This window comes from Nerophis ophidion, linkage group LG11, assembly GCF_033978795.1.
Source record: "Nerophis ophidion isolate RoL-2023_Sa linkage group LG11, RoL_Noph_v1.0, whole genome shotgun sequence".
NCBI lineage: Eukaryota > Metazoa > Chordata > Actinopteri > Syngnathiformes > Syngnathidae > Nerophis > Nerophis ophidion.
In genome coordinates this window covers 61795518-61810324 of record NC_084621.1, presented here as the reverse complement: position 1 = coordinate 61810324, position 14807 = coordinate 61795518, and the positions used below count along the sequence as shown (strand labels likewise).

Below are 14807 nucleotides of genomic sequence, written 5' to 3'. Positions count from 1 at the left end.
AGGGTGGGTTTTGTTGCAAATAACTAGACTCTTAAACTCTTTCACTGTGTTTTTTTTTCCTACCTCATTCTTCAGGTTCCTCGGATGGTGGAGGGTCTGATGTCCCACCACTGTTCTCAGGTGGCGGCAGCAAAAGACCACACTGTGGTGTTGACAGAAGAAGGTTATGTGTATGCTTTTGGCCTTAACACTTTCCACCAACTCGGCTTGTCTCCTCCCCCGGCCTCAGCTCATGTTCCTAAACAGGTAGGAAAAATGGGAAGAAGACACCCTTTTGCAATGTGGTTAATTGATGCCTTGGATATCAATTAAATGCATGTTCATTTAACTGTAAAGGTGCATAAACAGTGGTGAAAAATCTGGTCCCGATTGGATTTTTGTAAATTTACTCCCTTACAAGGATATGTCCAGTTCATGATTGTAAAATTATATTCTAAATTTTGTTTGTCTAAGCAAATTACTTCATTGTCATAACTATGGAAAAAAATGTGTACTGTTCTTTATAAAAAGGGGTAAACGATACCATCAGTGCATTTATACAAAAATTTCCCTTACGATATCTTACGTGTCCGGATGTTTTGCACATGCTCTAGGTGTTTTCCAAAGCACTGAAAGGGAGGACAATTATTGGAGTGGCAGCAGGAAGGTTCCACACAGTGCTATGGACCAGGGAGGCGGTTTATACAGTGGGACTCAATGGAGGGCAACTTGGTAAGACATGTATAGTTCCTGTTAATTGTATTAGTTAATTCATAATTACTTGTCTGTCTCTAAACAGTTAAAACCAGTGATGGGCAAGATTCTTGGAAAATATAGCAAGCTAAGCTACAAGTTACTGTTGATTAAATGTAGCCAAGCTACAGAGGAAGCTATCTCTGAAGAACGGTAGTCAGCTACACGGCAAAAGTAGCTTGCTACATTTAACGGTATTTATATCTATAGGCTACATGTATAATATCAATGTTCATGTAACATACATTGGGGTGAAGCCCACTGTATGTATTTATTTACTTTGTCTTTTCTTTGTCCCACCCTTATGTTATTCATTTTGTCTACCTACAGTAAACAAAACAGCATTTATCTATATTTTGACAAAAAACAACAACAATGACTTGTTTGTTGTTTAGGAACAGTTTGTAATGGTTATATGCAGTAACACTTTTCATGAACTCAACTCATCTTAATGTGTGTTCCTAAATTTGGGTTGGATGTCTTAGATAAAGAGAACAGTTAGGATTTTTGGTTTATAGAGTAAACAACTATTAACTAAGGTTTTTGGCCTTGTTTTTTCTAAATACAAACATTAGTCTGAATATGACCAACCACATATTATTGTGTCTCCTGGACATAGTCTTCATTACTAAAGAAAAAAGTTTAATCTGCGGGAGAGAATCACTCTGCCATTTTCAAGTATTTTTCTCTGACTCCCTTGTTGTCATGTGACATGGGTGCGTTTCTGGTATGATTTTTCTAACTGGTTTCCATGACCCGCCTTATCTTGTCTCTGATTGGCCAGTTAGTAATGTTTTGCCATAACCTTAGCCAAATGTGACTCACACTCATTATACAAACACCAACCAATCATCATGGATTTTCCCTGTACGTATGAATGTTCTCCTTCATCCAGGTCATTGTGTTTTCTCCAGTGTTTTTTTCGGCCTCGATGCAATCCATTGTCTTTCTTTGTAGCTTGTAGCTTTGATGTTAGCTACCTCCCGACATGGAACTAAAAGTAGTTAAGCTACAGGAAAAGCTACTTTTTAAAAAAAGTAGCTAAGCTACTGGAAAATGTAGTTAAGCTATGTAGTTAAGTAACATGTAGCTTGCTACTGCCCATCACTGGTTAAAACACCATAATCTAGAATGCTGTGTAATGAGCATATTAGTATGATAGAGTTCTCATCATAATTCAGATTGTATTTATGCATGGTAAAAAAACTTGGTTTTCAGGTTACTTGTTGGATCCTAATGGAGAGAAGTATGTAACAACTCCTCGGCAAGTATCGGCTCTGCACCACAAGGATATTACCATAGCTATGGCTGCCGCTGGAGATGGAGCGACTGTGATCGTGACATCAAAGGGGGATATCTACCTCTTGGCTGAATACCAGTGTAAAAAGATTGCTTCAAGGTAATGAAACACATTAATATACTTAACATAGTCAGTGGTTGGTCTTGATTAAAACACCATTTTGTTTGTTGATCTTTCTGTGTGGAGTTTGCATGTTCTCCCTGTGACTGCATGGGTTCTCCAGCTTCCTCCCACCTCCAAAGACATGCACCTCGGGATAGGTTGATTGGCAACACTAAACTGGCCCTAGTGTGTGAATGTGAGTGTGAATGTTGTCTGTCTATCTGTGTTGGCCTTGTGATGAGGTGGTGACTTGTCCAGAGTGTACGCTGCCTTCCGCATGAATGCAGTTGAGATAGGCTACTGCACCCCCCGCCACCCCGAAAGGGACAAGTGGTAGAAAATTAATGGAATGGATGTAGAGATATTACTTTAAAATACATAAGCCAGATCGTACTTTTTGCTCTTTGTTTATTTTGATAACACACCCGAGAGTCATTTTTGAGTTTGCGTGAAAACCACATGTATTGAAATATGAATTGTCCATGTTTCAAGATCTTGATGATTGCGTGGTCATTTGTCCCAATCAGGCAGCTGAACATCAAAAAGGTCCTTGTCAGTGGTGGCAGTCTGGACCATTGTGTGAATGCACAGATTCTAAGTGAGGGAGGGGGAGAGAAAGTGTCCATTTTGGCTTTAGATGAAGCCGGTCGGGTAAGTGCAGCCTAAAACCCCTGCAAAAATAGCTTATTAACTGAAATAAACATGCAAACCCTCTTGGTATTATTGGATATCATATATTATTGTTTTTTACACAAATGTAGTCTGAATTTGGAAAATGTAGGCTCATGGGGAACTTATAATTATGACGTCAAACATTTCAAATGTGATTTGAAAATAAAGGGGCCATAATATCAAGGGGGACATATACATATTGCTACCTACTAATCATAATGGCTGCAAAATATAGATCCAGCAGTAAGTGCTCCTGTTAATTACAGGTTTGACAAGTTGAAATGACATGTTTGGCCAAATATGTTGGACATAAATATGTAGTGTACAGAGAATGTAGAACATTACTTTCTACCACTGGTTAGTTTTTGCTGTTATCTAACATTTGGTGCATACTATACAGTTATACAATCATGACCAGTCATATGGAGTCCTACAGATGGAAATGAATTGAGTAACTCACCTCAAATTCTGTCTGTCCTCTATTTTTGCATCACTTTCAGGTGTTTTGCTGGCGCTCCTCAGGTAGCTCGATGAGACTGTGCCGGTGGGCGTATGGGCGCCAGGTTTTCATGTCGGACATCGCTCTCAGCAAAAACGGCATGATGTTTGTGACTCAGGAGGGTGAGGGTTTCAGTGGTGTGTGGGCTGGAGAATATAAGAAGTACAGAGAGAAAAAAGGTAAGTGGTGGTATTGGTGATAAAGACTAAGTCTATTGAGCAAGTAGCATTTGCTTAATATTCTCATTTTAATACAGGGAAGATTTAAAAAAAAGTTTGAATAAGAAAAGCATCAATATTTTTTTTATCAATGCTATAGGCTGATCACAACCATGCCACACATTAATGCAGTAATTCAGGCAAAAGGAAGGTATTGTGTGCGTAGAAATAAATGTACTTTTCAGCAGACAGTAATTTCTGTTTAAAACATAATTTTTTAAATTATCTAATGCAATATTAAAATGTTCTGAGACAAAGTAAATTTCGGACCTGTAAGCCATAAACAGAATTCTAAGAAATAAGGGCTTGAAATATTCCGCTTATTGATTCTACATAAATATATGGGTTATATTCATATTTGTGTTTTACATGCACAGTACCTGTATTTAGGGGGAACTGCACTTCTTAGCAATTTTGCCAATCATTCACAATTGCTATGAGAGACAAGACAAAAGGTTTTTAATTTTTTGCATTCTTACATGAAATATCGTCTCATTCTAGGTGGCTAGCGATGCAGCTAATGGAAGAAATCACTTCTACTTCTAAATCACTTTAAAAAAATGTATTCAAAAACCGCCAACAATACTTAATTTACATTCTGTAACCTGTATAATAACCAAACTTTACTGTTCTGTTTTTCTAGCGCAATGGTTCTCAACCTTTTTTCAGTGATGCACCTCCTGTGAACATTTTTTTAATTCAAGTACCCCATAATCAGAGCAAAACATTTTTGGTTGAAAAACAGAGATAAAGAAGTCAAATACAGCACTATATAATCAGCTTCTGATTTATTAAATTGTATAACAGTGCAAAATATTGTTCATTTGTAGTGGTCTTTCTTGAACTATTTGGAAAAAAATATATAAAAATAACTAAAAACTTGTTGAAAAATAAACAAGTGATTCAATTATAAATAAATATTTCTACACAAAGTAGTAATCATCAACTTAAAGTGCCCTCCTTGGGGATTGTAATAGAGATCCATCTGGATTCATGAACTTAATTGTAAACATTTCTTCACAAAAAAATAAATCTTTAACATCAATATTTATGGAATATGTCCACAAAAAAATCTAGCTGTCAACACTGAATATTGCATTGTTGCATTTCTTTTCACAGTTTATGAACTTACATTCATACTTTGTTGAAGTATTATTCAATAAATATATTTATAAAGGATTTTTGAATTGTAGCTATTCTTAGAATATTTAAAAAAAAATCTCACTCACCCCTTGGCATACTTTCAAGTACCCCCAGGGGTACGTGTACCACCATTTCAGAACCACTGTTCTAGCATACTAACACATTGGCGTGATACGGTATTAGCCATGCGCTAACTACGGCAAGTGATAACCTACATTTTACGCCACCAGCTGAATCGCAATTGAGTTTGTAGGACATCAATCTGTACTGACTGAAAAACACGAACAATCATATTACAGTATCTGTGAAGTATTAGCCCACATTTCATGTTTTGTTTTTTTTCACAGCCAGCTTGATAGTATATTTACTATAGTTGTAGTAATAGGCTTGGTGTGCTGCATGTATCATGATCAATATGAAAGTGACTCACTTGATAGACAGTTGTGTGTTTTGTCTAGCAGGCCGGGGACGTTTTTTCAAATTGACTTTGGGTACGCATGCCATTTACGTTGCAATAGCTTGGCTCCAAGTTCCACATTTCCAGCGTCAAAGCCATGCCGACCTTACTCTCTCGGCTTCCGTCTGCTCCAACATTTCACGTTTAAAGGAGTAGTTCATCCTCCGTATTTTCAGTTTCAGAAAGATCAGGTTGTAAATCGCGTGTTTTCTAATCATGGCAGTAGGAACACATTTGTTGACGGAAGTCTGAAATGCGCTGCTATGAAAACAGAAATAAATGCACTGAAGAAATAAGTGCTTAAAATGACCAAAATACGTAATATTGTACATATTACATATTGTTATGAACGTGTCTGTTACTACATTATGTATATACTTGCAATGTGTATATAAAACGTTGATGGAGGGGTTCGATGTTGTTGTGATAGCTTTGAAGGCTAGAACAGTGACTCCCATTAGCCACATCTTCCAAGCGTTTTTAATCATCTCAAAATAAAAAAAATATTTAAAAACTAACGTGTGTTCTTGCCACTCATGATTGTGAACGATAGGCAAAATTCCAAAAAAGTGCAATTTCCCTTGAACTACATACAGTATTGTAGTGCCAGCAGATGTGATATTTTTCACAATACATACATTTATTCTTATAACAGAGACAAATGTGGAGGTTTGTGGACATTCCGATGTTCGCACAATATTTCAGCGAATTCGTCTGGAAAAGCTCCCATACATTCATAGAGCTGTCAGCATCACCATGGACTCCAATGGCCGAAATTTTGGATTGCTCCAGGTGGATCCCAAAGCAAGGTGCGTTGTTTTTTTTGCATCAAGGTGATAAATACACAACCCAAGTTTGAGAAGTTCAACAGAAAGTTGGAGGAGGGGCTAATCAAAGTGAACCATTATGTTTTTAGCAAAGAAAAAAACAAACAAATGCATGTCCTTGCCACCTACCTACGTGAAATAGTCTATTATAATGTATTACTGATTGGGATAAAATTGAATGTTGGAGTTCCTATGATGAAATAAATGTTAAACCATTTAAAAAGCAGCGATCTTGACACTGTAAATTGCTTCTTTCGTTGTAGTTTATATGAGATTCCTAGCATTTCTCCATCCTCCTTTACCACACACTTTCGGAGACTTCTGGAAGAAGCGGACGAAATGGATAGCATTCACGATGTGACCCTCCAGGCGAGTGATCGAACATTTCCGGCTCACAAATATATCCTGTCAATGAGGTCAGAGTTCTTCCGGAAATTGTTCATGTCCGAGTGTTGTGGGGTTGACGAAGACCTTGAAGTTAAGAAGAGTGAAGATGCAGTGGGCTGCGACCTACTGATTTTGGAAAAGATTCCACCTGACATGCTGGAATATGCCCTGCACTTCATCTACACTGATTCCTGTGAGCTACTGGTGCATGGGGCCCGACCAAGATGCTCAGGAACCCTGACTGAACAAATCCTGGTATAGCAAATGCTTCATGGAATTAATATTTTTCCAATCTTTATCACTTATGTTCACCATTGATTGATTTCTACAACATGTAATTTTCTTGTATACTTGTATGTGTGTGTTATCTTATTAACTCTTTTTTTTTGGCTAGAATTCAGAAGAGACGCTTATCAGCAGCCTGCAAGAATTGGGCCTTAGGGGTCGCTCAGCACTGGAAGTATATCGCTCCCTTCCACCTGCAGCTAGAGGAGATGGTGATAATGCCACAAGCAAGGGCTACAAGCCCGGCAAGAAAGTGAAAGGAGGCAAAGGTGACAAGGGTGCTAATGAGGGAGCGTACGATCCAGTCAAAGCTTTACAGGGTGTCGCCAAGAAGCTTTGCTTGCGCAGCCTGTCTGCACGGTGAGTTTGACATGTACTCTAAAGCGGACAAAACAGTTAGGTTTTTGTATTGCTATATTTTTTTGTTTTTTGTTTTGACAGACTGGATGGTGTCAAATATGAAGGAGGGAAAATCAATGTTGTACATAAGAAAAATGGCAACATACATAAATTCAACCAAAAGAAGGGGTAGGTAACACAAGTTAATTGGTAACAAAATCAATACATTTCTAAATGTAAAAAAGGACATCCTCCTATTTTTATTTGTATTACAGTTCCTACCTGTGTGATGTTACTCTAAAGTCACAAGATGGGAAAGAGTTTCCTAGTCATAAAAGTGTCCTCTGTGCAAGACAAGGTAGGAGCCCAACTAAATGACAAACAGAAGTTAATAGTGTTTATTCATTTAAAAAAAGTTGTATTTAACTAATTACTAAAATGTTCTGTTTTTATATGTCTATTTGTACAGAGTACTTCCACAGTATGCTTGGCAACCCCTGGATTGAGGTATGTTTATTTGTAACTTTTTTCAATTACCCTGTCAATGTACTGAAAATCCTGTAGTCCTCAGTCCTAGACTTGATCTATTTTGCCTCCCTCAGGCTACTTCCTGTACTGCACTTGAGATGCCCACCAGCGCAGAGATTCTGCAGGTCATTCTCGAGTATATTTACACAGATGACTCCCCCACCATTCGAGGTAGCTTCAATAGCTGATTTATGTTACTTTATTTAATTATTATTATAGTTAAGAACTTGCTATTGTCCTACTTTTTCACGACAGACTCTTTGGATGTGGCCTTTGTGTGCAACGTACTTGTTGCAGCTGATCAGCTGCTCATTCCACGATTGAAGGAAATGTGCGAGGTCGTCATCACAGAGAACAGTATGTCACCTGTGAATTTTTCCTTTCATACTTTTTTTGCTAACATCAATAGCCTCCCTCCTAACTAAATTTACGTTGTTGGCCGTGAAATAGGGCAAAAAAGTTTAAAATTTGAAAGCAAAAATGTTTATCCATCCATCCATCCATCTTCTTCCGCTTATCAGAGGTTGGGTCGCGGGGGCAGCAGCCTAATCAGGGAAGCCCAGACTTCCCTCTCCCCAGCCACTTTGTCTAGCTCTTCCCGGGGAATCCCGAGGCGTTCCCAGGCCAGCCGGGAGACGTAGTCTTCCCAACGTGTCCTGGGTCTTCCCCGTGGCCTCCTACCGGTTGGACGTGCCCTAAACACCTCCCTCCGGAGGCGTTCGGGTGGTATCTTGGCCAGATGCCCGAACCACTTCATCTGGCCTCTCGCTGTGGAGGAGCAGCGGCTTTATTTTAAGTTCCTCCCGGATGACAGAGCTTCTCACCCTATCTCTAAGGGAGAGCCCCGCCACCCGGCGGAGGAAACTAATTTTGGCCGCTTGTACCCGTGATCTTATCCTTTCGGTCACAACCCAAAGGTCATGACCATAGGTGAGGATGGGAACGTAGATCGACCGGTAAATTGAGAGCTTTGCCTTCCGGCTCAGCTCCTTCTTCACCACAACGGATCGGTACAACGTCCGCATTACTGAAGACGCCGCACCGATCCGCCTGTCGATCTCACGATCCACTCTTCCCCCACTCGTGAACAAGACTCCTAAGTACTTTAACTCCTCCACTTAAGGCAGGGTCTCCTCCCCAACCCGGAGATGGCACTCCACCCTTTTCCGGGAGAGGGCCATGGACTCTGACTTGGAGGTGCTGATTCTTATTCCGGTCGCTTCACACTCGGCTGCAAACCGATCCAGTGAGAGCTGAAGATCCCGGCCAGATGAAGCCATCAGGACCACATCATCTGCAAAAAGCAGAGCCCTAATCCCACGGCCACCAAATCGGAACCCCTCATCGCCTTGACTGCGCCTAGAAATCCTGTCCATAAAAGTTGTGAACAGAATCGGTGACAAAGGGCAGCCTTGGCAGAGTCCAACCCTCACTGGAAACGTGTCCGACTTACTGCCGGCAATGCGGACCAAGCTCTGACACTGATCATACAGGGAACGGACCGCCACTATCAGACTATCCGATACCCCATAGTCTCTGATCACTCCTCCAGGACTTCCCGAGGGACACGGTCGAATGCCTTCTCCAAGTCCACAAAGCACATGTAGACTGGTTGGGCAAACTCCCATGCACCCTCAAGAACCCTGCCGAGAGTTTAGAGCTGGTCCACAGTTCCACGACCAGGACGAAAACCACACTGTTCCTCCTGAATCCGAGGTTCGACTCTCCGGCGTAGCCTCCTCTCCAGTACACTTGAATAAACCTTACCGGGGAGGCTGAGGAGTGTGATTCCACGATAGTTGGAACACACCCTCCGGTACCCCTTCTTAAAGAGAGGGACCAGCACCCCGGTCTGCCAATCCAGAGGTACCGCCCCCGATGTCCACGCAATGCTGTAGAGTCTTGTCAACCAAGACAGCCCCACAGCATCCAGAGCCTTAAAGAACTCCGAGCGGATCTCATCCACCCCTCAGGCCTTGCCACCGAGGAGCTTTTTAACTACCTCGGCAACCTCAGCCCCAGAACTAAATGTAAAAATGTTTAGAAATAGGAATATTTTTTTTTCTGTTGCTTCCTTTTGTAATATTCTGAAATTGTACAAACCAAATTGAGCAGTCTGTGAGTGTTTTTACATAAGGAATGACAGGGAACCACAACAGCATTTGCTGTTGACATGCTTGATGTCAGACTATCCAGAAGTCATACTTGCCAACCCTCACGATTTTCCCGGGAAACTCCCAAATTTCATAGCCCCTCCCAAAAATCTCCTGGGGCAACCATTCTCCGGAATTTCTCCCAATTTTCATCCGGACAACAATATTGGGGACGTGCCTTTAGCATCCTCTACAACCTGTCGTCACGTACGCTTTTCCTCCATACAAACAGCGTCACAGCCCAGTCACATAATATATGCAGCTTTTACACACACACAAGTGATTGCAAGGCATACCTGATCAACAGCCATATAGGTCACACTGAGGGTGGCCGTATAAACAACTTTAAGAATGTTACAAATATGCGCCACACTGTGAACCCACACCAAACTTAGAACAACAACATAAACACAACAGAACAAATACTCAGAACCCTTTGCAGCACTAACTCTTCCGGGACACTACTATATACCCCTTCCCCCACCCCACGATCTCCCGAATTCAGAGGTCTCAAGGTTGGCATGTATGCCAGAAGTAATTTTCTCGCTACATATTAGGGTATTCCCCATCGGCCCGCTATTAGCAAAAATAAGTATCGGATTATATCGATTCACATCTAAAATCACCAATAAGTGCACCAATATTGGCAGTCTTGCAGCGCTTTTACTTGTGCAGAGCTCGACAGCCAGCTACGTGCTAAATGTCCTCCAATTAAAACACTAGGTTGGTCTGTTCTTGTATTTCTGTAAAGTTATTTACAAAAGGTAAACCCGGTATGGTATCAAATAACTATAGTTGCGTATTGCTTACAGATACAAAGTCTCCTAGGCAGAAGCGTAGTAGAAAGTATTCAGTAACAAACATGTCCGCGTTACATGCCCCTGAGGAAGAAGTATTTTGTGCCTCTCCACTTTCCATCGTGACTATAAATAGCATAATTTGTCAATAAAATGCCTGCCTCACAATACGAAGATCCTGATTAGTCCTGGGTTCAATCCCGGGCTCGAGATCTTTCTGTGTGGAGTTTGCATGTCCTCCCCGGGACTGCGTGGGTTCCCTCCGGGTACTCCGGCTTCCTCCCACTTCCAAAGACATACATCTGGGGATAGGTTGATTGGCAACACTAAATTCTCCCTGGTGTGTGAATGTGAGTGTGAATGTTGTCTATCTGTGTTGGCCCTGCGATGAGGTGGCGACTTGTCCAGTGTGTACCCTGCCTTCCTTCCGATTGTAGCTGAGGTAGGCACCAACGACCCCAAGGGGAATAAGCGAGAAAATGGATGGATGGATGGACATCTATAAAATTGATATAGCTATACCCCTGCATGACATCGTCTTTCCTCGTCTATCACTGTTGTTACAGTGAAGCCAAGTGCTACATATGTTTCCTCCATACAGCAAAAAAAGCATGTTCCTCGAAGTCACATGACACCCCCCCACAAATCACTTTTTATTGCTTTGCGAGTTGATAACCAGTTAGTGTTGCTAAACATGTATAGTTAGTAACTGAAAATGATCGTTTTCACTTCAATACAAGGCAGTGCTTGGAAAACTGAGGTTTGTACATTAAAAATCAATAGGCAGCTAATTATTTTGTTTTTTTCCAGTTACCCTGAAAAATGCGGCAGAGCTGCTGGAGTTTGCCACAATGTACAACGCAGATCAACTTAGACTCTCGTGCTTTCAATTCGTTGGGCTCAACATGGCTGCAGTTCTAGAGTCAAAGTGAGAACCAAGATTGATACATGTGCATTGTCTTTAAAATATGTTGTAAATTGATGTTGATAAATAGTATTTAGAGTTAATGAAAGTTACTGTTGGTTGACAAATTAAATGTAATAATATGTATATGTTTGCATGCTCTTTCTCTTCTCCTCTCTCTGTGTTCCTTTCAGATCACTGGACAATCTTAGTGATGAAGTGCTTATGGAACTTTCTGTGGCCTACAGAAAAATGGTAAGAGTCATTGATCCTTTGTAGCTAGCGTCCTGTATAAAGTATAATATATTGCATGCTTTTTGTGCGCTTTTGTTTTGTTTTAAGAGTTCACATTCTCACATTACTCTTTGAAACTTAGTAATGCAGCTGTTTCTGTAAGGTCATTTTTAGCAATGTTGTGTGTGTTGTCTGTAATTATATATGGATTCTCACCTCAGATGAAAACTACTACGTATTGTCATTTTTGACTTTTTGTTGCTTTATTCTTGCATTTACATTTTTTAAAATTTTATTTATTTTTCTCAATCAGTCCAATAAAATAATACACAATAATATTCCAATTCAGAAACCAAACCCGGCCCAGCAACATTCAGATTATCAATCAACAGAACAATTGAGAGGACACACAAATATGACACAAAACAATCCAAAAGTACTGAAACAAAAAATAATAATATCAACATCAATAAGAATTCCTACACAGCAGTGATTAGAAATCCCTCATTTACATGATCATCACAGCCACAATTTTTTTTTAAAAACCTAGAAAAATTTAACAAATTTGTACAATGTACAAATGCTCACACTTATCACAAATGTTCGACTTTTCACAGTGGCTTACACTTCCATCACATCTCAGAATTTTGACAAAACATCGTGGACAATATTTTCCACAAAGATAAAAGAAGTCATATTTTAGGTTCATTTAATAAATGAACAAGAGTTCCATCAGCTGCCCAACACTTCATACATAACTTGCTATCTACTGCACCAATTTTATACAGTTTAGAAGATGTAAAATACAATCTATTCAGGATCTTAAATTGACTCAACTTATTTTTAATGCTTCTGAAAGGCTTATTGGCATTTTTCCAAATATCATTCCATGATATGTCTCTTTCATCTAAAATTTTTAAGTTAATCATCCATTTCCGAACTCATTTGCATTTCTAGTATGATGTTCATTTCTTATTCCATAAAATCTTTTAATCAATTTCTTAATTGTATCTTCATTAAAAAGTTAATGGATATTAAAATATATACTTTCAGAGGATTTGCATTTCTTTACAGAAGTTGTACCAAGCATTTTTTGTATTTTCTTTTAATTTTAGATCCCGGCAATGCAAAGAAGGCTTGTCACGCCATACCCCAATGCTCCCGATCTCAGTATGTATGAAGACAAGGATTTGGATTCAGCATTCAGCCCCAAACCGAAAGAAAAATTGGATCAATTGAACAGGTACACAGGTTTGAATATTTATGTCTGTTCAGAAATAATACTATATATATTATGTTTCAAACTAATCTGTTTGGTACCATGGGTAGACCACAGTAAACTTAAAAAAACAACAACTAAAGAATACATGATAGGCATTCTAATGTATGTTGCTGATTATCCAAAACCCTCTCCCAATAGGGATGTACTTTTTAAGAAAGCCAAAACTAAGGTGAAAAAGAAACCAAGGCGACGCTCTGACAGCTCAGGAGGCTACACTCTGTCGGATATTATTCATAGCCCCCCTGCTGCAGGTACAATGTGCAAATGCTCACACTTACCTCAAATGTTCTACTCCCCCTATATCACATGCATCAGTTACTTTTTAAAGTTGTCGTCCTAATTTAATGTGCAGTAAAATGTCACAATTTAACTGACTTGCACTTTCTATTCTCAGTGGTTTCCCCACGCTTGGTGAAGACAGGAAAAGGCACCTCCACAGAGTCACTGCAGGAGTTGCTCACATCAGACTCTGAGGGAAGCTGCATGGGACTTGGCAGCCCTCGAGACGTGCAATCGCCAGTATTTCATGACAGAGGTGAAATTAGTGTCGGATTGAACAGCCCACCCAGTACCTTAACCTCAAGGAATGGCCTCACAACTCCCCCGAGCTCTGGTCCACAAAATATCCCCAAGCTCCTTCACAGGTAAATCGTGTTTGTTGTCCTCCAAAATGCTCTTTATGAACAAAGAATTGTGACATCAAGTCATTAAACCAATTAATAATAAACTGTAAAGCTGGTCTCCCCTTTTGTCATCCTATTTTCCTGAAAATATTAGGTAATATATTTGACACTCATCCAAAATACAGTTTGTGAGGACAGAGGTCACTGATGCCTACTTCTCATGTTTTTCTGCAACAAAATTCCAAAAATACTAGGAGTTATTGTTGTGTGCACTGGGGCACAGCTAAAGTATGCTGAAACAAAATTGGCCTTTGCTCTGTTTCAAAATAGAGATGACGATCATGGGATCGGACCGGGTTGTAATTCACCTTTCTTTTTCTGACCAGCTGCCAAGCTTTACTGCAGTTGTGTCCAGGTGTTTACATGGCTAAAGATTTTACTATATATTGTACTCATGTACACACATGCACGAGTTGCATGAAATTTAGTAGGGTCATGTCTTTCAAGAACACCAACTTGAATTTCAGAGCAAGCTGCAACGAATGTCGGTCGTTGACTCGTTTATCCACAATGAAAAGCTGCTTTTAATATACTAATGGTGTGTTCCATTCGTACTGGGAAGTCAAATTTTTGGAGTTCCGAGTCGGATTTCCTACTTTGAAAGTCCTGAAAACCTCCAACTCTGCTTTCAAAAATGGCTACTCTGGGTCTAAAAAAATAATATAAGCCTCTGTAATATCCATTATCAGCACTTCTGACCAGTTTTTGTCAGATTAAATCAGCCGTATACAATGTATTGTTGGATATATGCAGTATATGGTAATGTTACTGTAGTGCAAATTACCTATTTTTGTACTGCATCGCTAGCAATACCTTTTTTGTTTGCTTTTTTTTCATCCATCGTGTTTGAAGGTTGCAGAATTCCATGAATCCATTTTCTACGCACATATTTTTCCATAAGTTGTTTCTAGTCAGATATGGCAAGCGCATGAATAGCTTTCGTGAATTAATTTTTTGACCTCTCTTACCTTAGCTTGGCTCTGATGTCAGTCTCACATCTGATTTCCAACGGCCGAGGTTAATGGAAAGGACCATTATCCTCACCACCATGGCGGAAAATAAACTAAGTTTCTTCCAAGTAGCATTGTCAATAGAGGACTAGGGGAAAATTAATGGCTAAGCATGCTACACACACATGAGAAGCTAACTGCTAACGCTTCAGTGTAAAGTGTAGGGGTGATCGATCTAGATTTGGATACTATCGATACCTTGTATGGTATCAGTGTATAAACGATACAAAAGTATCTAGATTGATATTTTTCTTT

The 14807-nt window shown here is 39.8% G+C and overlaps 1 protein-coding gene across 1 annotated transcript in view; it reads left to right on the top strand.

Annotated features, from left to right (window-relative positions):
* ibtk (inhibitor of Bruton agammaglobulinemia tyrosine kinase) overlaps positions 1–14807 on the top strand; it is a 28543-nt gene that overhangs the window by 6219 nt on the left and 7517 nt on the right. The window contains exons 6-23 of the mRNA XM_061916413.1: positions 76–246; positions 594–711; positions 1951–2131; positions 2662–2785; positions 3307–3484; positions 5779–5932; positions 6214–6592; positions 6732–6982; positions 7064–7150; positions 7237–7319; positions 7431–7468; positions 7564–7660; positions 7745–7846; positions 11250–11367; positions 11538–11598; positions 12693–12820; positions 12998–13110; positions 13254–13503. Coding sequence (XP_061772397.1) covers positions 76–246; positions 594–711; positions 1951–2131; positions 2662–2785; positions 3307–3484; positions 5779–5932; positions 6214–6592; positions 6732–6982; positions 7064–7150; positions 7237–7319; positions 7431–7468; positions 7564–7660; positions 7745–7846; positions 11250–11367; positions 11538–11598; positions 12693–12820; positions 12998–13110; positions 13254–13503 — 2633 coding nt within the window. The remainder of the gene's footprint in view (positions 1–75; positions 247–593; positions 712–1950; positions 2132–2661; positions 2786–3306; positions 3485–5778; positions 5933–6213; positions 6593–6731; positions 6983–7063; positions 7151–7236; positions 7320–7430; positions 7469–7563; positions 7661–7744; positions 7847–11249; positions 11368–11537; positions 11599–12692; positions 12821–12997; positions 13111–13253; positions 13504–14807) is intronic.